At 40.6% G+C, this 23,365-nt stretch overlaps 1 protein-coding gene across 2 annotated transcripts; it reads right to left on the bottom strand.

Moving 5' to 3' along the window:
* Positions 1–742: 742 nt before the first annotated feature.
* On the bottom strand, positions 743–23,348 carry LARP7 (La ribonucleoprotein 7, transcriptional regulator). Of its 2 annotated transcripts, none has more exons than XM_069012481.1 (13): positions 23,171–23,348; positions 19,948–20,156; positions 18,811–18,911; positions 18,618–18,701; positions 16,331–16,495; positions 15,728–15,836; positions 14,719–15,093; positions 14,048–14,177; positions 11,513–11,661; positions 10,544–10,662; positions 7,921–8,080; positions 5,785–5,876; positions 743–1,205 (listed from the first exon to the last, which is right to left on the bottom strand). In XM_069012481.1, the coding sequence occupies exons 2-13, from the start codon at positions 20,153–20,155 to the stop codon at positions 1,125–1,127; spliced, it is 1,773 nt and encodes a 590-aa protein (XP_068868582.1). In that variant the 5' UTR covers position 20,156; positions 23,171–23,348; the 3' UTR covers positions 743–1,124. The 2 variants fall into 2 exon arrangements, with proteins under 2 accessions (XP_068868582.1, XP_068868583.1); XM_069012482.1 differs by having other exon boundaries at positions 14,719–15,090.
* Between the last annotated feature and the right edge of the window lie 17 nt (positions 23,349–23,365).

Raw genomic sequence — 23,365 nt, 5'->3', positions numbered from 1 at the left:
CCACCTAGGGTAAGAGAGGAGTTAAAAGATGAAATAAAATGCTGCAACTGGACCAAACAGGAATACTGCAGGAGTGCCTGGCACACAGGTTAGATCCTGCCTTTCCCCACCTTTCCCCTGCAGTCCTCTGGGAGGAATCCTCCATGTACCATTTCCAAGAACCATCAGCAAGCTCTTCCCCTCCAGCCCTGAAAGCTGGTCCCTTATCTTGCACTTTTCCCCTCTGTATTCTCACTATCTTCAGTCTGATCACTGCTATTCCCTCTCCATTCAATCCTGCCCCACCAGCAGACTTACTCAAACAGACATGAAACCTGATGGAGAATTCCAATTTCACTTTCACGTTTAATTTTCTTTCTTTAAATTGCCAGTCTTAAATACTTTAAAGCCATTAAAATCGCGATCCTAACCTGTGAACTGCACAACTTGAACACTTATCTGCAAGTAAATAACCAGGTGTACCAAAGAGATTCTTATTTCTTCTTCTGAAGATTCTTCTAAAAAATAAAAGAAGTCTAAACTCAGTTTAGTGTGTATTTACACAAGTAAATTTCCTTCCAGACTCCTTAATGGCAGATTTCCTGTCAGCCCTACCCACTTGAAAATAACAGAAGATTATTCTCCTCTATTTTGAAACAGCTTGATGGACTAAAAAGAGGCCTAGAGGGGTTTATGTAGCATTAACCACTTTTATTATTTATAGTCCCATAAAAAGTAAATGGAAGAATTAGAGATACACAACTGAAATTCTCAAGCATTTTATTTTATGACCTAGTGTATAAAACTTCAACATACAAAAACAAAAAAGGAAAAACAAACAAACAAAAACAAAAGAAAAAAAAAAAAAAAGAAAAAAACCAAAATCCCAACAAATTGGAAGTGAACTAAAGGAAGATCTCATATCACACATGTTCCAAAAAGCTTTACCTAAGGGCTCAGAAGCAGTAAACATTCAGCCTATTACAAATGGGATTCAGAACCAATCTTCACACTTGCAGTCTGCAGAGTTATGGATCCAAGGGCCCAGGTTTAGTTGCTGTAAGCAGTGGTGGTTGTGAGGGCTGGTTTTGGTTGTTTGGTTTGGAATACCTACAGTTCACTTCCAAGCTCACCATCAACCCTGGTTAGTTGTCATCAGTGAATCGAATGTGTTTGCTTGTCTGCTGAGTCTTCTCGAGTCGCATCCTTTCAGCTTTAGCAATCAACTGCAAGCAGGAAAAAGGACGGGGAAAATTAGAACAAAACAATCTTGTTATGATTTCACTTTACAATCATGGATATATTCCATCCCTTGTTCCTCCCAAAATGGTTGAAGACAACAAAATTGCAATTTCAAAATCCTAAAACACAGTCTCATACAGTAAGTTAAAGAACTTTATTTTTGATGGGATTCATCTTGCTACTGATGTAGGAAAAACAAGGTTAGACCACCAAAAAAAAAGTGCTTTATGAATATTGTGGCATTTTAAACAGGAAAACATCCCCACGTGCCTCCAGCACACCACAGAAACTCCCCATGAACCCACTCAAGAACAAACACAGAAGCACAGAGACCACAAAAAACACACACAAAATAAAAAACCCACAGAAACCCCACACATGAACAAATACAAACACAAACCCACTGAAAACACAAACAAAACACACAAGCCACAAAAAATCCCCAAACCCAGGCAAAAACATTCACACTGAAACCACAGACTCCCATAGGAACACACACAGAAACCACAAAACCCCTAAAACCCCCACAAGAACATAAAGAAACCACAAGACCCCCATAACACCACAAAAACGCACACAAACACACACAAACCACAAAATCCACAAATCAACACAAGAATACCCACAAAAAGGCACATGGAGAAACACCACAAACCAAAACACCAGCACACCTAAAGACACATAAAAACCCCACAGAATCCAACACATGAACACAGGCACATACAGAACCCAGAATTCCCCCTGCAAAAAATCCACCAGCCTCCCTAAAAATAACAGAAGAAACCCAAACCCAGTAAGAAACACCAAAACCAACCCCTGAAAATATGTAGCTTGCCAAAAAAAATAACCAAATGGAAAAAATTACCAAAAATCTCCCAAGCCGCTCAAAATACCCCCAAGCCCCAATACACAAATAAACTTAAGGGCACATTTAAAACCCCCAAATCCCACAAAAACCAACAGCCAAAGGCACATACAGAACCCACAAAACCCATCACAACACACAGAAAACCACACATACGGAAACCACAAACCAACACAAGAAACCACACAAAAATGCACTCACACGTAACACAACAACACACAAAAAACCTGCAAACAAACAAAAAAACAACAAACAAGCAAAAAAAAAAAAAAAAAAACCCACCACCCCCCTTGAAAAAAACCCCAAACAAACAGACAAAAACCCACAGCAGCTTCTCTTCTGGGGACTACTCAAGCATGTTAGCTGGTGTTATGGGGAAAGGGTCATTTGCTCCACAGGAAGGACAGTGTGCCAGATATTAACAACTGCACATACAATTATTTGTTACTTCTGCATACGACTGAGTCCCGCACACAGCACGGAGGTGCACGTTGTGCTGCTGGACTCACTGTGGCAGGCAAGATTTGAGGCTTTCTCAACCAGTCTCCAGCAATAAAACTGACCTAGAGATGGCTAACTTTTATTCTCTGGTGCCTAAAAAATCCAGTTTAAAATAGTCCAACCCTAAGAGGAAGCAGAGTACAGAGGTTTACTCGTTCAGCATATGGAATGGAGAACGACAACCACGGGAAGGGGAGCTCTGAGACACACGCTGCCCGGTTCATATTGCTGACTGCTTCCATTCCAGTGCCTCAGAATTTGCAAGAGGCCTCAAGGATTTCCATTTCCAGCTTATCAATTCATTATCAGCACCTGTGTGTAAGCACACCACTACTCCTGAATCCAAACAGGGATCCAGCCATTCCATAGTACCAGGGTCACAGAACCAGGGAAAAGTGTTCTGGTGTGGGACCTGTCCCCACAGGCCCACAGACAGGGAGCTGCCCCAGTCTTGCAAAGACACAGCCCCTGAGCGCCAGGCATCATCAGCAGAGTGTGGGCTGTGCCCAGACATTCCCACTGTCCTCCTTTTCCATATATCCTGCCAATTATTCCGCCCTTCGCAAATAACTCAATTCTCACTTCCCTGCCAAATGCCTTTCACTTCTACCAGCCCTCCCACCCTCTTAAACTTCCTCCTTCCCCCTCTGGAAGGGGGTCCAAGGTGCAAATGAGGTTCAGCAGCACCTCCCCCCAGGAGATGAGGATCCAAGCAGAAAACTTGCAGGCACTCCCGCCTTGGCTTTGGCAATGGGAGACTCCAATAGGTCTGGAGTTTAAGGCTACAGACTGATGAATTGCTTTAGGTCTGAATAAAGTGACACTGCCCTAAAAGGCAGTTCTGGCTGGAAGTTTTCCATCTGTAACAGTAAATGACAGGGGTGGTTTTATCAGGCGGTTAAACAGACAAAAGGGAAGATGGATTGGGAAGGGGTGGCAGAGGGGAGCAGAGATGTGACAATCAACCAGGCCCGGGGAAAAGACACTGGACACCTTTTTCACTCCAAAGGATAGCCAGGCCTTTTCTGAGGAAGCTTGGGATATTCAATCTCTTTTGGACATCTGGTTTATTATAGGAACTGTGCCAGAGGAAGTAAAATCTCTACCACTTGCTTTGGTTTTGGGCACTGCACCAGCCCTCTGCTGAAGTGACCCTTAACCCTTACCCTGAGGAAAGCTGAGTAGCCCTATAGTTTTTAGCAAGCACAGAAAAGAGGAATCTCGACCTGCCTAAACTCAAAAGCTGCATGCTGCATATGATGGGATGCAGTCCATGCATTTCAACACTGATGGAATGAAAACATAAGATGCCTTAATTCCAAGCATAAAGCAGCTAACAGGCAAAAAGCTCCATTTCAAAATCTCGTAAGGCATTTCAAAACGTTATTATCAGCACAGACTTTGACAAGAAAGGCATGCTAATGGCACATTTTGCTCAAGGTGTTTAGTTATGAATTATTGGTTTACTTTTTTCTACCTTTGAGACCTTCAAAAGAAATCACTTTGGGAATACTAAGGAAAAATTTTCAAATGGGAAAATATTAATGAACACAAAAATATTTTTTAATGATCAATCTGTATTTCAGGAATACAGCCTGTCAAAAAGTAAGGAAGGGGTTAAGATTTATTGACTGCAGAGCAAGGCATTCTTGTCTTGATGTTTTGCCTAACAGCGTTAGCATTTAAATAGAATTCCCCAGGCTTTGAAGTTCACACCTCCCGGTGTGGCAAGGTGATGGGCAGGGGGAAGGAGCAGGAGTTTGCATCTTTGTGCTGCCATTGTTAGGCAGAACCGAGACAGTTTGTATTTGCAAGCCTAGATGAGGTACATTACTGCCCAATTTACACCAGTTTGGTCAACAAATATCAATCTTCAAAAGATGAAGAGAAACTTGGAGCAAGGGCTCCGATGGTCAAAATTAAAGTCAAAGGTCCCACTGGCACCTTTGGTTTAAAAAAGTAAAAGTACATTTGGCAGCAACCAAAAAAATGTTCTAAAGCTGCAGTTTTCAAATTCCCTTTCTGCTTGTATTAAAGAATAATGGCTCGAATCAATGCCATTTTTAGGCTTTTAAGAAAATTAAATTAGACCTTCGGGCAAATTCTTTATGCACATATCTTTGTTTAAAAATCTCAACTTATTTGTGTGCAGGATCTCTGAAAGAACATTCATACAAACAGGATAAGACATGCAAAATATGCCTTACAGAAGATAAGGTTTCGACCTGTATGACTGCTGTTCCTTTAGGTCAATGAAATTTTCTATTATATACAGGACATTTTTTTTTTTCCTAGGGTCCAGGAAACAAAGAGTCTCGAAAGTAATCAACAAATAATTAAGGTCAGATGATTCTGAAGTTTTGCAAGCCACAGCAAAAAAACCTCAGGCTAAAGCCAATTCAGAAACCTTATCTGGAGTGTGTGAAGCAAACCTGGCAATAAAACCTCTGTGAAATACTCTCTGGCTCCTCTCTGTCAGGTCAGGGATCTGACTTGGCTTAATCAGGGAACCCTTCATGCCCGGAAGGATCTGCTGGGGCTGGAGTAGAGGCAGCAGCCTGCAAGTTCATTGCAACACCCCCCCAAGGCTGCAGCCTGACAGGCACAGCGAGGAGAAGGCTGGTCTTTCCCAGTTTGGATCTGGAAGCTGTACAGCTACGGATGCTTGCAGGAGCACCCAGATTTGCCTGGGTTGGAGCAGTCACACTGGTGCACAGGCTCCTGACCACACTGGGAACACACCAGCATTCACCACAGCACAAATAAAATTATGTTAATTGTGAGGAAAATGAGATTGATTCTCAAGAAAATGATTTTCTGGATCATACTAGAGAATTAAAAGCGTAGCACTAGACTTGATTTCACCAGAGCACATCAAGACTACTTAACTTACTAATGAGCTCATCCAGACAGGGTTTGAAAAGAAATCCAGCTTACAAATTAAGTTCTGGCCTTTAGTCATGGAGTTAACTTTCTCCAATTGTCCCTGTAAAGACAAGCCTTGCACTTGTCAACTGGAGCAGGACAGCCACACTCTCTACTTTGTGGCTGTAAAACCCTGCTTGCCAAGTCAGTAGGGAGTGATTTAAAAGAATTAAATACACAGTCAGAGTATCAAAAACCGTGGAGCAACGCAGAAACCGTGTCATGTTTCCAACCATGGCTGCCACAGGAAAAAGCTGTGATTTGCAGGTTACCTTCTCAGTACCCCGCTTCTTTTCTCGAGGCTGGTTCAGCTTAGCTTGTCTGTCCACCAAAATCTTCTGCCAGTAACGTTGTTCATGGTCACCTTGGGGGAAAATGAACATTGAGGAATATCAATAAAAGTAGCCACAAGAAGTGGATGAAATCTTTTCTAAAGTAAACATTCATGAAAATACCTTTCAGGGAAACCCAACAAGTATTTCCCCAGTAGTCTTACATGTCCTATCCACAGAAGCCATATAGAATTGCTCTCTACATGCCATCAGCAAAAGGAGCTGAGTTTTAGCTGAAGTATCACCACAGCACATGGAGGCCCCTTTGATTTACTGATGTACTCAACCTCTGACTCATTTTAAACAACTACCAAATAGGAGGGGGAAAAAAAGTAATTATTGTTAGAACAACTGAGACTATTTTGTTTCATCAAAACCATTGCCTGGGGTCTTCACGAGCTGTCAGGAATATTTGAACACAGGCAGCAATACAAAAGCAAGTAATTCTGCAGCTTTTCTCAGCATCTGCTTTGCAGGGAAGCAGCAGTTGACCACTCTTCCTTCTGGTGTATGATGTAATTATCACTATAGGAATTCTGTGATATTATTTTCATGGTCTCATCTTCATCCTCATGGGTTCATCCTCAGCCACAGGGCAGTTTCTGAAAGATCTTGGAAAAGATTCCTGCAAAAGTTAACATCTAAACATGATCACAGATGCTTACCATCTTGCCAGATGCCAAGCTTAAGATAGCTAAAGTCAAATCCTGAAGAATAAAATACTACTGGGAAATGTTTAGCCCCTGCTGCAGGGAGCATCAGATTCTTTCCTTTTCATCTCTCACCTTCTGCCACCAAGAAAAACAAAAATCCCTACTATGAGTCCCTTGTGCATTCCTGGAAAGCTTTTCCATTCTCATTTTAATGAACCAGTTAGAAAAAAATAAATCTTAAGACTATGAATGGAATGCTCCTACAGTGTAGTACTTACTCCTAATCTCCTACTGCACCATAAGGATACAAAACCAGAGACAAACAGACACAGAGCACACAGCTGTAGAACACAAAATTTGAGGTTATTTCTGGATCTCTGAAACACAGAGCACACTGGAGACAAATCCATCTCCAAATGACATTAGCAGCACTCACTGAGCCTCAAACTCCAATTAACTTTGATATGATCATGAAGGTTAATGCTTCCATCAAAGCTTCCCCTTCTGCAATCCTTAAGTAGCGTTTTGCGGAGTCTACATCCCTGCACCCATGAGATTGGGCCCTATATAAGGATTTGGGCAGGAGTGGGGTAAAATATTTAAATACACAGATGAGGCAGTCTCATATTGATTGTGTAACCTGGGAGGTTTTTTCACATATTTACAATTTTTGGTGCATCTCTCAAATACAGAAGTTCTGTGAATACACCAAGTTTGAGAGACTTCCTCTTTTTTCTATCCCTCAATTCCACAAAGAGGCTTCTCCACACTTGGCAAACTAATCTAGTCTAAGACATGGTACAAATTTAGAACAGCACAGTAACTTTGGAAAGAAATAACACATTAAAATAAAGTTCAAAAGTAGATCCCTTAAGAACACTTAGAGAATAACAACTTTTTTGTAAATACATTAAAAAAAAAAAAAGGCCTAAATTATTCAACTTCCTGAAAAATAAAGGTCAATTAGTAGGTAAGTGCTAAACCCACTTCACATGTATCCATGCATCCATGCTGTTAGATCCTTGCTATGTCATTTCACACACACGCTCAGTATTTTCAAGGAAGTCTTCCTTTAAAATTCTTTTGCATTATCAGAATGTTCTACTCATAAAGTTGAAATGTGAATTAAGTTCTATAGTCCTTTGCCACTGAAAGTGAAGCAAATCCATCTAAAAAGAACAGAATTAAGTTTGTAATAGCAAGCAAAAATCATTATTTTCCTCTGAATGGTGGCATAAAACCCCTTTTAGTTTTCCCAATTTCATAGTAACTGCAAAATGAGAAGACTCTCAGAAAAAAACCAAACTAAACATGCAATCTTTTTCCCCAAGACAGCTAAATATATCCATAAATTCACCAGGAACAATCCCTTTCACGGTACTTACAGCTTCTCCTGTACTCCCATGAAAAAAAGAAGTCTTACCAGTGAGAACTTCGAATTTCCAGTTGTTTTTGATCTGTATTTCTTTGTACAATTTCATGACGGTCTGTGCATCCTCAGGAGTCTTAAAACGGACGTGACACTCCGTGTCTCCCTCCAGCATGTCAACATAAGCTACCTCAGCCAGCACTGCCAGAGCATCCTGTCAAAGCATGAGACGACACACACCATAAATCAGCCTTCAAAAAGAGAATATAAAAAGAGTGACTTTTGACCATTCCATTTGGAGGTCATTAACATTTTCAAAAAGGTCATGAAGCAAGAGGCAGTAAGTGAACTTTGTCATTTAATCGATCAGTCTCTTGTCAAAGAATTTTGAATTAACATATTTTCCTAAGAAGGTTATAACTGAATTCTGATTTATGAGCCTGCAACCTCTACCCATCCATCTCTCATCATGCCCTCCATCAACAATTTCAAGCAGTAATTCCTGGAAATGTTGTGGTATCATTTTACTAATGGAGCATCACCTCTTTATTTCAGCACTGTATATGATTTTTTTTCAAAAGTAAAAACTGTGCACTATAACATGTATAGATCTCAGCCTAACACAAAAACATCAAGCTTGATTCTACACATTAAATGTATACAAGCAAGCTCATTCATGGCAGATTATTTGAGAGAGGAGTAGTAGTAAAACAACTCTATCTTTATGAAGTGACCTCTGCCTGAAAATTTTCACCGACAGCTGAAGGGAGAAGAGTCACAAATGCTCTTGCAGATGAAGTACTTCACTTGTAATTCCTGCTGTTAGGGAAATTAAGCAGGACCACACATTCCTAGTCAATTTCGTTCACAGCAGGCAGCCCAAGTAAGGTGCCTCTATTCAGGAATCACACACTGCTTTTAACCCTCCACTACCAAGGGCAGCCTTAAAACAGAACAAAAATTAAGTGGCAACACTGTTAAGATCATTTGAGAGCCAGCAAAAGCTACTTTCCGGCCTTATTCTGTTATCCCAAAGTCAGGATTTCATGAAAAACTAAAACGAACCAAATAGTTCCATGGAGCTGGCAAAAACTAGTAGCCCTGAGGAGCACCTCAAGAGCAAAATAGGGAAGCAGTGAAGTGTAAAACCGAAATATCAAAATAATTTTTAAACAACACTGCAAAGACGTTTCCAAGTTGTGTGGCACGCATAACTGCTTCCATACCACGAGAAATGCAGATCGGTTCGGGAAGCCTGAGGGGGAAAAAAAGCCCTGGAAGCACTGCTTTGTGGCCTTTTGCTGCAGCTGATAGCCCAGTAACACAGCAAAGGCAGGTCTGGTTGCACTTCTGCCTTCCACAGTTAGGCAACTAGTATGGCCAGAAAAACAAAAAAGAAAGGAAAGAAATACCAAAAACATTTCAGTTGTCTGTTATTTAAACAGTAACCTTTCCTTTTGCCCACAACATATTAAGGTGTGACACAAACCTAACCCAGTGAGGTGTATCCTGCAGTCAAAAGGGCCCTCAGAGGCTACAGGGACAACTTGTACCACATTCTCTCAGTGTCTCCAACACTCAGACTGCACCAGCTGCCTTCAAATACACCGAGAAAGATTAGGCTGGTTAAGTTGAAACCCCACCACCAGTGGGATGAGGGGTTCTCACATATTGCTTAGGTTCATGTACACATCAAGCCCCATGAACTTGCAAGCAGCTGGTGACTCGAAATGGCCTCCTCAGCTATAAATGTTTGATAAACAGTATCAGAACTCGCATTTTAAACCATTCCCTCATTGTCCTGAGCGGCCTGGATTATGTGCACCAACCTGAGTTCAAGTTGTTCAAATTCTTTCCAGCTGTTACTCATCCTAAAAGTGCAACTTGGGAAAGAAAATGTCCTGTGTAACATTAATGGAAAATTCAGGATCTGGAAAAAGCCTGTTATTTCCTTTGGAAAACTCTTAATACTTCCATTTCGAAAGGATGCTGCTTAAAACTGGTATTTTTCTTAAGAAGAAATATTCTACTCAGTGTATGTAACTTTTGTGTCATCACACGTAACCAAAGGTACCTAAACACTTTTTAAATTGAGAAAAACAAGCACTTGTATTAGGAAAAAAGTGACTGAATCAACAAGTTCCACTGCTGTCACTCTCCCTGAAATGGAGTTTTTGTCATTGTAAAATTCTTACTGAAAGAAAGAAAATTGGTTTCTCATGCAGAGAGCATTCTCCTGCCCCCAAATTCCTGCTAAAGATAAAAACACCATAAACTTTAAAAAAACCCCACATATATACTTTTACAGCTCTTTTGTCAGGATGACTGGCACAGCGACAAATGCAGAGCACTGCAGCAGTCTCCAGCTCCTTTTTTTAAACTGGAAAGCACAAGAGCATTGCTTATTCTCCTCAATATTTTTGTTATAAACTTGACATTGCTCCAAGCACACAAAAACCTTGGTTTTACTTTGAAACGTACTCCCTAGTGTATTTTGCCATGGAAAAATCTGCCATTAACAGATACTAAAAAAGAATCTGTACACAGCTACTGGCCAAATAGATTAAAAAAAAAAAAAAATCAGTGAGACTGCGTGAAATGGTATTCCATATTCAAACATTTGGGGGCAGGGAAAGAGGAAAGGCTAACAGCTGCCCTGAGGTTACAAAGGCATTACCTTGATCTGCTTCCTGCCCGGCAGGGGCTCGGTGCTAATGATCTTCACAATTACTCCGCTGACGAACTGAGGCCCCATTGTGTTGGCCTTGGCGGGAGGGGCACAATCTTCACTGGTGGCTGGTCAAGTTAAAAACAGGGTGGAGAAAAAAAATAGAAAAAAGTTTTTACATTTATTAGGTTGAAAAAATTAAGAAGTTATGAAAGCACAGAACAATGTAAACAAGCATCAAATATTGTTACTGCAGATTGAGGTTCATTAAATGAAGGATCAAGACTCTCCATAGGTTCCAGTCAATTCTAGTAAAAAAAAAAAAAAAACAGCTTCAAGAAAAGTCTGAGAGAAATTTTTACAGTCCACAGGGTCCTTCCTATAAGAATATTTTTTATATTGTACCAATAGTAACCCCTCAGTTCTAGAGTGATTGAAAACATGCAGAGGGCCACTGGAACATCAATGTTAAAGCTACTCAAGGGAAGCACAGAGCATTCAGAGCAAATAAAAAAAAGAAGAACTCTAAACCTGAAAAAAGAAGTAGAAATTTAACTATGAGGACATAATCACAAAGCTCATCTTATCTATAGAGCTGATAAAGCCCAATTCCAAGTTGTATTTTTGCATATCTCTGGTACAGTTAAACCCAAGCAGGTCGGGCCCAAGCTGCAGCACCCAAAAAGCTGATTGTTGATTTACCTCTCTGAGGCTAATTACAATTACCTCAATATATCTGTAAGCCTGGAAAGTGCTACTGAAATATTCTGAAATCACTTTAGTATATATTTATGTAACTCCTTACTCCCAAATCCACCTAAATACAGGGGGTTGCTCTTGCTATCTGACATTTTGAGAAAACAACAGCCATTTTACAAAATACAACTTTGTGGCAGTGTTTCTGCAAGATCAGGGTCTTGCAGCACTTCTGTTTGCATACTAGAAACATCAAGAAAACAAGAAAAAAACCAGGATTACTTTTGTAATTTTCAGATTTCTGCACACCAGATTCTGTTTCCATCTCTCCCACGGGCTCAGGTTTTATTTGAGACATCGTTTTCTTTAAGGAGGCCATACTGGCTTTCTGCAGGGCCAAATATTCTTGCTTCAAATCCATCCATTCAGTCCTAAAAGCAGCAACACAGGCACAGGATGTCAGTTGTAAACAAGAAACTGATGTTTAGAAACTTAATGGTAATTTAACAGGTTACAAACAGCTTTAGGTGGAGTTGGTGGACAGTGCAGGCCATTCTGCCATTAGAGATCTCCCTGAACTTCAGTCAAATTCAGTTTTGTCCCTAGCTAAATTTCCGATTACTTTGCTTCAGATTTTAATAATCCCAGAGAGTTCCAACAACCTCAACCTATCATTCCAACTGAGTGGCTTTCAAATTTGCTTTAAATATTCAGACAACATAGAGAACAGTTTGGTAAACTGTGTCTTCCACTGGAACTACACGGAGAACAGGCACTAAATTCAGAGTTAATTCAGAGACAGTGAACTCTCAATTCACTGAATTAGTTCAGTGAACCCGCTCCTTTGTCACTATATTAAGAATCAGTCACTCATTTTCTAGAAAAAAATCATTGATGGAAAATCAACAACTGGTTAAACTCACCGAAAACCTACCGAGATAAGAACATTCCTCACTATTCAAATGCATTTCGGTTAAAAAGTACCCCCCCATGGAAGCAATTTATATATTTACATACATTTAACACGGAGATGTTTCTGCAAACAGCGAGAACTTTGCTCCACAGCAACACAATGCCCGCAGTGCCACTGTGAGAACGACTCATTGTTACCCTAATCTGTCCTATCAAACAAGCTGATAGAGGATTTTTAAAGAGGAGGATATCTTGTGGTAATGGTTTTAGCTGTTAACAGTGACAACTGTATACTTCAAAAAAGCATCCAGACTCACCCAGGATCATACATTCTCAACAGAGCAAAGGCATTAAAATAACAAAAGACCCACGTAAGGATTCGTGGAGATAAAAAGGCAACACCATCCCATAGCAAGGTTTGGTATAAATACAAGCTCAAGGAGGAGCTTGGTAACTTGTCTCGAAGGAAGAGGAGATCATGGAGAATAAGTCAGGCAAGTATTTGCAATGCTTATAGCGTTTAAACTTCTTTTACCACTTTGCTAAACTTGAATAACATTTAACTAAAACTCTGTGTTTGTTGCAGTTTGCTCAGAATCCCGGTGGCAGAGGACAAGCTCCGCTGATAACATTTTATTAATTATTTTTTGTGTGTGTGGACCCCTTTTACTTTAACATGGAGGTGCTTTCTGTGATATAGAAAAAGTAAGTGCTTCCATGTTTTAGTAGAGGTGAATCCTGATCGCAATCATGAAAGACCATCCGGGATTTTGCTTTTTTTATGGCCTGCAGATCAGCTGAAGATTCTTCGATCCGGGAAAAAACTTAAGTGGCTACAGTTCACTTGAAGCGATTTTTAATTTTAAAGGTCTCCCTTTGCTTTAACATGGAGGTACCTGCTGCCTAAAAAAGTAAGTGCTTCCATGTTTCAGTGGCGGTGGATCCTAATCTTCTAAGCCTTCTTACAAGGAATGTACATGTATGTTTTTTATTGCTGCATTTTTGTTTTAATTATTATGTAGTTCTTCCAAAGGACCCCCATTACTTAAATGTGGATGTGCTTGCTTTGCTCCACAACAGTAAGTGCTTCCATGTTTTAGTGGTGGTGAATCCTTTTTACCTCAACATTTCCCTCTGGAAATGTATCAAATTATGAAAATATGTTTCTACATAAAGCCCAATTTTGCAGCACAAGACGGCGAGGACCCCCTCTACTTTAACATGGAGGTACTTGCTGGATGCCTAAAAAGTAAGTGCTTCCATGTTTTAGTTGTGGTGACTCCTAAAAGCCCAAATCTTTTGGATTATGAGCTTGGCAGAACTCTACACATCAAGCAATGAAGACTTTAACTCTAGTATTTCAATCTTTTTGCTACAGGCTAATACTGTTGCTAATATGCAACTCTGTTGTATAAAATTTGGAATTGCACTTTAGCAATGGTGATGGACTGTCAGACATATCAAGACTAAAAGAAATTTTTCAAGCAATAAAATGTTAAAGAGTATACATAACACGTGATTCTATCTTTCCTACAAGTGACAAAAAACTGCATATTGCAGGAACACACGAGCAAACCAACATTATAAAAACATAAAAAATGTGGTACCACAAAGCAGCAACGTTCACAAGATCCCTGAGATATAGAGAAATTGTAAACTGCAAACAAAACTGCCAAGAGGCCCAACACAGACCGAGATTAAAAGTGTATCTAAAACCTATAGATTTGTTTCATAAATACAGTAGATGTGAAAACTGGAAAAACGTGGGGGATTTTGTTAGCATTAGTCTCATTCAGGAGTTGTCTCTTTCTGAAGCCAGCCAACCACTTCCCAGTACTACTGAGGGGGGGAAAAAAAAAAGTAACTCGGTGATAACACAGAAAGCAGATAATGTTTGTCACCTACTTGGAGAGCACTCTGAGCGGAATAACTTCTTCACCCATTTTGTGCCTTTCTTTGTGTTTTTTCTTGTGTTTTCTTTTGGATTTGGAAAGGGATGTTTCTTTTTTGTCTTTGTCTTCTTCTGCAGAAACTTCTACATTAAACAGTCCAAATAAAAACATGTTGAATTCTGACATAGTTAGATGTTATTTCAATAAAATCACATGCAATATCTACTAGTTCCTTGCATTAACTACTTCTAGTCCACTTCATCAACTACCCAAATTTACTTAGCTTGTCAGACTAAATCTGATTTCAGTGCAGCTTATCTCATCTCATGGAACCAACTGGATCATTAGCTTTTCCCTTTTGTATTTTAATTTATTTACCTAGATTCCTGGGCTGTCTCCATTTGCCTAGGCTGTCTGTTTAACCCATACCTTACTTCACTCAAGTTCTATTGATATGAACTTCTTTGAACTATTTTTACTATTGATTAGATTTCCCTGCTTTGGCACTGCAAGTTCTTCCTTATTCTCCCATGTAGCTCCTTGCCTTAACAGTGACTCCTTACTAATGCCTCCACTATATCCAGCCTATGTCTCCTCATCCATACGGGGTACCTGCCATTCCCTTTCATTCATGCATATATTACCATGCAAATCATGATAATAAAGAGAGGCAAGATTTTTTACCATTGGCATCTTTTGGAGCTTCTGTTGTTTCTTCTTTTACTGTTTCAACTTCATCTTTTTCAGCAGTTTTCTTGATTTTTGGAGCTGATGCCTCACCATCTCCTGAGCTGGTTCTTTTTCTCTTTCCTGGCCTGCTTTCCCAGGTTACCTCTGTGCTCTCTGTTCTGTCCCATTTCCTTTTCTCCCTTTTGGAGGGCTGCCTGGGAGTCTCAGTTCCCTCCATCTCGGAACACTCTGATGGACTCCTGTGTCTTTTAGGCTTGGGTACTGGCTCTGTTGTAGTGTTTATGTTGGATTCCTTCGGCTCTGCAGCTACCTGTGCATTGCTCTCTTTCTTGATTTTGGATTTCTTTTTTTTCTTCTTTTTCTTCTCTTCTGGATTAAAAACACAATATTTAAAACCGCCCATGATTTAACACGAGATTAGAATTAACTTAAACAACCATGATAGCACATATCATGATAAAACTGGGTTGTTAAATGAGATGCTTGTCTCTGGCATTTCTATGGGAGAGATGCAACACTGACATGAAGTTTCTCCTGGGTGTTTTAAGAAGGAAAATAAATGGGTGTAAAATAGGGTTGAAAACCATGGATTTGATTTCATTATTTTTGTTTCCAATAACAGTTACTGGTATAACAAAGAACTAGTGATAATGGTGAGGAATAGTAATATGATTTATAATTAGTCTTACAAAAGCGATGGGAAGGTGTCTGGAGTCAGGGAAATTGTATTACACCACAAGAAATGAGGGAAAATGTTTTGGTGATGAAGTTGCAACATAGTCCTGTCATGCTGGTTTGTAAGCTACAGTAGATTTTTCATACTTAAGCCTATGCTGGCCCAACACAGCAACATGCATGGTTTTTATTAAAAACTTTTAAGAAACATGAAATTAAACTGCAGTAACACAGCAGCTGAAATTTTTGTCTTCAGAAGCTGAGACACAAAACTCATCCAAATAACTTAATAATGCTTCCTCGATCCCAATAATTTAGCAACACTTACCTACTACAGTGTTGTTACTTGAATTCAGTGTAGGAACTGGTTTATTCTTTACTGTTTTGGGGAAAATCCCAGGTTTCCGTGGCGCCTCTTCTGGTGGATTATTCAAAAACTAAAAGAAGGAAAATGAAAACCACATAACATGACTAAAAAAATCATACTTTAAAGACTCTGCATTCAAGTTAAAACCAGCAATCCTAATCACATTTCAATACGCAAATACTTTCAAATACATTTAAATACAAAAAAAATTTGGTATGACCATGCTTGCTTGACAAAATTTAATATCATTTTACTGGTGCACAGAGATCTTTTTCTGTAAAAGATGCCAAGAGTGGCCAACCAAATTATTTGAAAAAAAAAAAAAAAAGCCATTGTATTTCTACAAAGTCTTCAGGTTATTAATAGAATTAAATCTTCAAAGAATTGTGGAACTGATTGTAGGTCTGAGAGTAGGAAAGAGGAACTCCTGTTAAGTGAAGCTTATAAATGATGATATTTTAGGAATTTCTCTAAGATTTAGTAGGTGACCTAGTAAAGAGCACACCATTCATATCAGAATGTGACACCAGGAACACTGTCAGCAGCAGAGGCACCAGCACTCACCTCAATGGCTTTCTCTGCTTGTTCTTTAGTTTCAAATTCAACAAAAGCAAAGCCCTTTGGATCACCAGTACTTTTATACCGGGGGATACTGACGTAAACTACGTTGCCACACTTCCCAAACACCCGCTCAATCCAACTGTGATTGACATTTTTGGGAAGCAGCTCCTAAAGGAGGAAAAAAAAAATTGAAGTTTGATGCCAAAATGTTGAGTAACAGTATCCAGGCAGTAAAAAGTGACCTAAGAACAGATCTCTAATCATTCATACACCTGTAACAAATACGTGATGTATTTAATTTAGATGCTTACTTCTTCCTGTGACAGACACTGAGACCTGCAGCTGTATCTTTGCATCTCTCAGTAAACTTAAAGCCTTGGAGCAAATACAGGACTGGCGTGTCCCAAAAGACCCTCTGCAAAGCACAAGCTATTTTTTTCCTAATTGGTGGTAATGCAGGAAGGTATCACAGAAAGAATTCCAGCAGGCCAGTTAAGAGTCACTACTGCTAAAATTTTTACCAGTAGCCAGTATTTTCAAGTTTCGCAGTTAGAGCTTAATTCATCAGATGAGCAGAAACTTTTAGGCAGCTTCTTGGATGACAAAACTGTCTGTTTTTACTTCTATAAAGTCCTTAATATAGCAACACATGTTAGCAGCTTGCAGACATGGTGTCTGAGTTCAACATCTCCCCTCCTCCATCAGAGAAATCGTGTCGCACCAATTTCTCACTAGACCCAATGGAACACTTTAAAATCCCACTCTCAAATTCATGCCTAAACAACAACAGTGTTGCCAATAGTTCATTTTTTTTTTCACAAGTTACTGCACTAAAAGGTTCTCCTTGCAGGGAAACACTTATCACATTCAGATTTTCTTTTTACACGAACTTTGCCACACTCAGAAAAACATTTTGGTACGGTTTGGCTTTAAGTCGAAAAGCCAGTTACTTCAAGTTTTAAAGATTTTATGGGATGAGTGCAAAATAATAGTGTAACAGTGAAGTCAATATTAAAGCATATAAAAAAGTCAGATTATTCCAGAGAAATTTAATTTACCAACACTTGGACTACTTCTTCTCTCCCCACTGCCACATACCAGCTATTTAGAAAACATTTAGCCACACAGTTAAGCTCTGTATAGACAATGTAGCTCATGACATGAGAATATCTTATCCAAAAATGATACAGAGAAAGTATTTCAGAGTTCTAAGCAGTCCCTGTAATCATGTTAGGAAAATATTATGTCTGGCACATTGTATTTAAAAGAAACAAAACCCAACCACCTTTTTGGGGCTTTTGTTAAGGAAGGAATCATCAGAGCAATTCAGTTTCTCCTTATCTGGATGGGCTGGCATTTTGGCCATGATTATTGTGCATCTTTATCACAGAAAACTCAGTGCTGTCTGGAAAATACTAATTCAGCTGCCAACAGCTGCAGGTAGATAGCAAAAATGGTACTTGTCATAAAAACCAAACAGAGACAAAGCAAATTCCACAGTGGCTTCAAATCTAGTGGAAAAAAAAAAAAAACCAAACCTCCGAGGGTTTATAAATAAGCAGCAGCTCAACCATCGGATTTTTTCCAAGCTACCACTTAAGTGGCTCAACAACTTAACAGCTTTTTCACTCTGACACAGCTGAAATACCATGGAGAAATGCAGACTTACCCCATCAGCACAAGCTATTTTCATTTAAATTAAGCAGTCATTCCAGTATCAAGGTAGCCACAGGACAGTGTGCTATTAGGAGGACTGTTGAAATTTTTCAGGTATATTCTGCCTTTAAAAGAATGTTGTTTGTGTGTACAAAACCAGAGGTGCTTGCAATAACAGATCTTATAAACAGATAATGCTGTTTAAAGTACCCTGATAAAACTTGGGAACCCAGCTAGATCCTGTTTGATGAAACTAATTTAGTTGTTATTAGAAAGCTTTAAGTACATTAACGTAATTAGTAAATATTCCTTAATACCACTGGTGCTCCTCTAATGGCATTAAAAAAGCCCAGTGAACACAGAAATAGCTCAATGAAATTTCACCTTTTCAGCCGGAGAAGCAGCACTTGGCTCAGCATTTAAAACGATTTAAGCTGGCACAAGCAATCCGAGCACGAAACGAAGCCCTTTCTTGCCACAGTCACTCTCAGCTCTTGCTCATCTGCCTGTGCTCTATTAATATTTTTTAACCTGTGCTGCACAGTCAGCAGCAGCCAACAAAAGTCCTGATGCACAAATCGAGTTTTTATAGTTAGGAACAAACAGGCAGGGAGAAACACAAGTCCAGCCTTACCACATAGACAGTGCGACTGTCCACGTCCTTTGGGCGCTCGCCCAGAGGTTGGCGTCTCCTGATCCTGGTTCCTTCCAAGTCCAACTAGAAGCAGGGAGAAATAAGCATTTCCCATGAGATTATTGCTTACTTCAGCCCCTCTATCACTACTTTTCCAGCACCAGCCAATACAGAAAGGTGAGATGTTAAATACCTCTACAACAGATGAACTTTTAACTGCCCGAGCGATCAGCTTGCCGTCAGTAGTCAATTTTTTCATTTTGTTGAAAGAAACAAGAAGTGATATGTCAACGTCTAGGGTGGAAAAAAGTGCAATTATGAAATCAGGTGATGTCCTCTATTCCCCCAGTTTTCTTGCGAAACAAACTGCAAGTTCTAAGCGCAGTATTTAGCCAAGGATCCACAGAAAATTTTTACCGTCAAAATTCAAGTTTCAAGTACACATAAATATAATTTTCTTTTGTGTTAACCTTTATCAAAGGAATTTTGTTCTTTTACCTCCCCACTGATAACTGTTGTCTTTGAAGAGAAAGGACGAGACGCCCCCCCACCCCCCATAGTTTTACAGCACAAAAACAATTTGCATTGAAAACATGCCTCTCCTTCAAGTACTCAATTGAGTATTTAACCCAATGCTGCCAACACAAAGAGCCCCTGCTTGCACTTCAGTTGCAACAGTCGTGCCTCTAAAACCTTGACAGAAAATTATGTAGCACTAGTCTTAATAAACATCTAGACATCTCTAGTATCTCTAGAAAATGTAGGGTAAATTTTAGTTACTTATTACTTTATTAATTATTTAAGGGGGCCCTTAGAAAAGTCCAACCAACCACATTAAAAATTGTCTGAAGAGACTCACAGTAACCCTACAAGCATATATAGAATTTCTTATCAAACTTTGAGAGAAAACATGAAAAAAAGTACCTATGCTTAACAACAAATTCGAGTGAAGTTTTAATTTCTGCATGCATCTACCCTGCAAAACAAGTACAGTACCTCTGAGGGCAAAATGACTCGTTTCATGGCTTGTTCTTGAAATTATACAAAAATGGAAAAAGAAAACCAGGTCTCCCAAACAGTCATTTCTACCCTGGCAGATGTCCTTAACTTAGGGCTGATGTGGCAGGAGAAGAGAAAGAGCACATAAAGTTTTTAAAATCTAGTACTAGCTCTGCCTCCTGAGCTGCTGATGCCGATTTGCAGCACGAAACTCTTGCCTTTCCCAGGAGAAGACATGCACCTCAAAATAACTTGTCACTGTTACCAGCAATACAGGGAAGAACAAAGTGAAGCTAAACTGTTTGCTGAAATATGATGAATATAAACTTACACCCATCTCTGGACTTCTCTATTTGTTCTCGGAGAAATCTGTCTTTGTGGAGATTAACATCACCAAACCAGAAATCCACTTGCTTGGCTATATCTGCCAGCACCTGTTTAACTCTTGATCTCTTCTTCTTCTCTCTTTCCTTTTTCTGCTCAGTGCTTTCTTCTTCCATGGCTTTGTCTCTTGTCGTTTCAGTCTCCATTCCTGTCATTCTGTCAAATGAGAGATAAATATAATCTTAAAAAAACAAAAAGTCTTATTTCAAGGAGTAAATGTTCTTGTTCAATCTTTTGCCCTGTTACCAGAAAAGCAAGCTACTTGCTAAAAGAGGTCCACAACAACTAAAGCTGAAAAGCAGCTAATTTCCCTCCTCATAAACGCATTTTTCTAAGAACTAAAAAGATACATATTTTTTTCCCCACTCCCCCTAACTCCTAGCACAAACCATTAGAAAGATCACACAACAAAACCAGGAGCACTACACACTTCAGAAACTAACCCTGACCATGGCAGATAATGGTACAGTTTGTTTTTAGAAGTTTGTCTTTATTATGTCAAAAATGCAAACCACTCACTCCATCAGCTGCCAAGGCCCTGCCCAAGAGGAGTAATTCAGTAAAGGGTCTCTGATTTTAATGGCAAACCAACGTCTGCCAGAACTCCAGAATCAGGCCCCTGAAAAATAAATACGAACTAGAAGCAAGTGACTTAATACACAGCTTCATCTTGAAGAATATAAAACCTTTTTAATGCATCAATCCATCTCTTTTGTTCACATTTCGATTCGCTGTAGCTGAAAACTGCCAGTCACCACTTCAGTACCTCATTTCACACGAGCAAAACAAAGCAACGCTGCCAGAAGCGGACAGCTTTTGGAAAATTAAATTAACACAAAAATTAAAGTAATTAATGTCGCAATCACCATATGAAAGACTTCTCAGCTCTCTGCCAAGGCAGCAGAGAGCGAAACGTGAGCTCAGCCATCAGAGAGGAAGCCCACCTCGACAAGAGGACGGCGAAATGGAAATGGTCCCCAAATTATTGTGCAAATCAGGCTTCCTCAGCCGGAGATCAGTTTCTCCCCCGCTGTGAGCTGACAACTCAAGATAGTGAAAGGTCAGCAGTTACCTTGGAAAGATAAGCCAGGTAAAACTGCTCAGCAAGTTCAAGCTCCACTCAAGCCCTTCAGCAAGTTTTTTATATTAATAACCAGCAAACAATAGGCTGCTTAGCTGAGGGCCAACACGGCGGTGCATCATAAACGCAAAACATCATTATGGGATATTTGTAGGGGCTGAACAGCATTAAGGGACCACACCAACACATTAGTGCGGCTCATGGACAGCACAGCTTTGTTTTATGCTGAGTCTCTCAGCTCTGGGACTTCCTTCCCAGAAGAGGGGTTCTCATTCAAGTTAGAAGAAAAACAGCTGCAAGCTGCATTCCGGGCTTCCCCCTCACTTTGTGCTTTAGGAATGAAGCCTTGAGAAAATTACTTTGTACTGCGAGCTTCTCCAGAGTCAGAGCAAGTATCAACTATTACTATGTACACGAAAATCCAAATAATTAATGTAGCAACCTCCCTATGCCCGGCTGTAAGACAATTTGTATTTTTCACATGTCAACTCTCACACTGCCAGCACTGCTCTGATAAACTATTAAAATCAGAGGAAAGCAAAAGCAGGCTCAAAACTTCACACTGATAAAACAAAAGATCTCCTTAAAAGAAATAAAATCGCAGTGCCTCTGTGTGCCAGAGTGAAACTAGAAGAAGGAGGGATAATTAAACATGGGGAGGGAACTTTAGGAAAGCAACGATAATGTAAATCAAAATAACACAGCTCCACACCCATCTATAGAAACTTATCTAGGCTCGATAAAAATTAACCCATATCCAACCCCAATTTCTGTTATTATCAAAATCTAGAAAACATAATCAAATTCAACAGTAATCCAAAGTCTAGAAACAACAGGGTGCAGATATAAAATACACTTTCTTATTTTAAGCACTGATGCAAATGTCTGTTTCCTTGGGGCATTTTAGAAAGTAAAATGGGGCAACAGGGGATGGGGGAGAAAAAAGAAGGATTGAAAATACTTTATATACTATGAAAATGTTTCTGTATAGTCAGTGGCAGCCCTAGGCACGTACCGCAGAATAAATGCAAGTAATCAGCAAACCTGGAACTACTTAGAAAGACACATCCTGTAACAGTTTTACACCAATACAGACACAGGCAGCGCTGCAGCAGTGAAGTTCCTGCCCTGCCCTGAAACTTCTCTCTATGCAAAGTGAGGTAACAAAGGGCAGGAGTTACTAGATGGGGGCCAGCACAAATTTCTTAACCCAGACCCAGAGAACCTTCTTCTTTTCCTCTCCCATTATAAGCAATGAAACAAATACATCATTTTAAACACAGTTGTAAGGCATTTAATATATTCATGAAACTAGTGTGCCCACAAACAGAAAAGGCTTTGCTTCCGCTTGACAGTGATGAGTGTTAAGGCTGTTCGCACACACAGGAGACACATCCCTGTGTGCCAGGTGTGCCCTTCCCTCTGTCATCCCACGAGGGGCAGAGTGAATTTATTTGTGTTCCAAGACTGGACATGGGACTAAGTGCCATGGTCTGGTTGACAAGGTGGTGATCGGTCAAAAGTTGGACTCGATCGCAGAGGTCTTTTCCCAAAATAAGCGATTATGTGGTTATAAGTAAAATATATGCCAGCAGCAGACTCTGCCCAAAAGGGCAGCCCAGCTCCTTTACCTCACCATATCTCACCCTCAAGAAACACAGCTGAATTTTGTGATCTGAGAACTAATTTCTGGTTCTTCCCTGTTGGGAAAACCAGGTGATTAAAGAACTGAACAAGCAGCAGAGCTGCTGGACGGAGAGTCACCTGCGCATCACTTGCGGGCAAAGCCACCTCAGCGCCCGGGGGCGGTGACGAGCCCTCAGGAAGGCGCCACACGCGTCGGGAGCAGCGGGCACCGGGAGAAGAGGATGCCCGGGGCGGGCAAAGGTTCCAGTGCGATGCCGGCGGGGAGCGATGACCTGAGGGGACCGACGCAGCGCCCCCGCCCCGGCCGTGAGGGGGGCGCGCGGGGGGCTGGGGGGGGGAAGCTGCGCGCGGGCGGCGGGAAAGCCGCGGAGGGGGCGACAGCGCCCCCTGTCTGCGCCGCCGCTGCAACCGGCAAACCCATAGCCCCTCCCCGGCCACTGACCTGCCGCCGCCGCCGCGGCGACACCGGCACAGCTCCGCCCGGCTCCTCCGCGGCTCCGGCTCTACCACCGTCCTCGTCAATCCCGGCACGACGCGCTGCCCGCTCCCCCCCTTTCCAAGGGGAAAAAAAAAAAAGCCCCGCGGCGGCGCCCGCGCGTGCGCGGCGGCGGCGCGCCCGACTTTGGGGGCACGTGAC

The sequence above is a fragment of the Aphelocoma coerulescens genome, chromosome 4 (assembly GCF_041296385.1).
Source record: "Aphelocoma coerulescens isolate FSJ_1873_10779 chromosome 4, UR_Acoe_1.0, whole genome shotgun sequence".
In the NCBI taxonomy this organism is placed as follows: domain Eukaryota; kingdom Metazoa; phylum Chordata; class Aves; order Passeriformes; family Corvidae; genus Aphelocoma; species Aphelocoma coerulescens.
This window is presented reverse-complemented; position numbering and strand designations above follow the sequence as displayed.

Bases quoted from the DNA above. Each gene is read 5' to 3' on its own strand.
- LARP7 (XM_069012481.1), bottom strand. From the start codon at position 20,155: ATGACAGGAATGGAGACTGAAACGACAAGAGACAAAGCCATGGAAGAA. The intron at 8,081-10,543 runs GTAATGCCTTTG...ATGCTTTGACAG, and splicing joins CGGGCAGGAAGCAGATCAAG to GATGCTCTGGCAGTGCTGGC. The intron at 1,206-5,784 runs GTAACCTGCAAA...TCCTGCTTGCAG, and splicing joins AGAAGCGGGGTACTGAGAAG to TTGATTGCTAAAGCTGAAAG.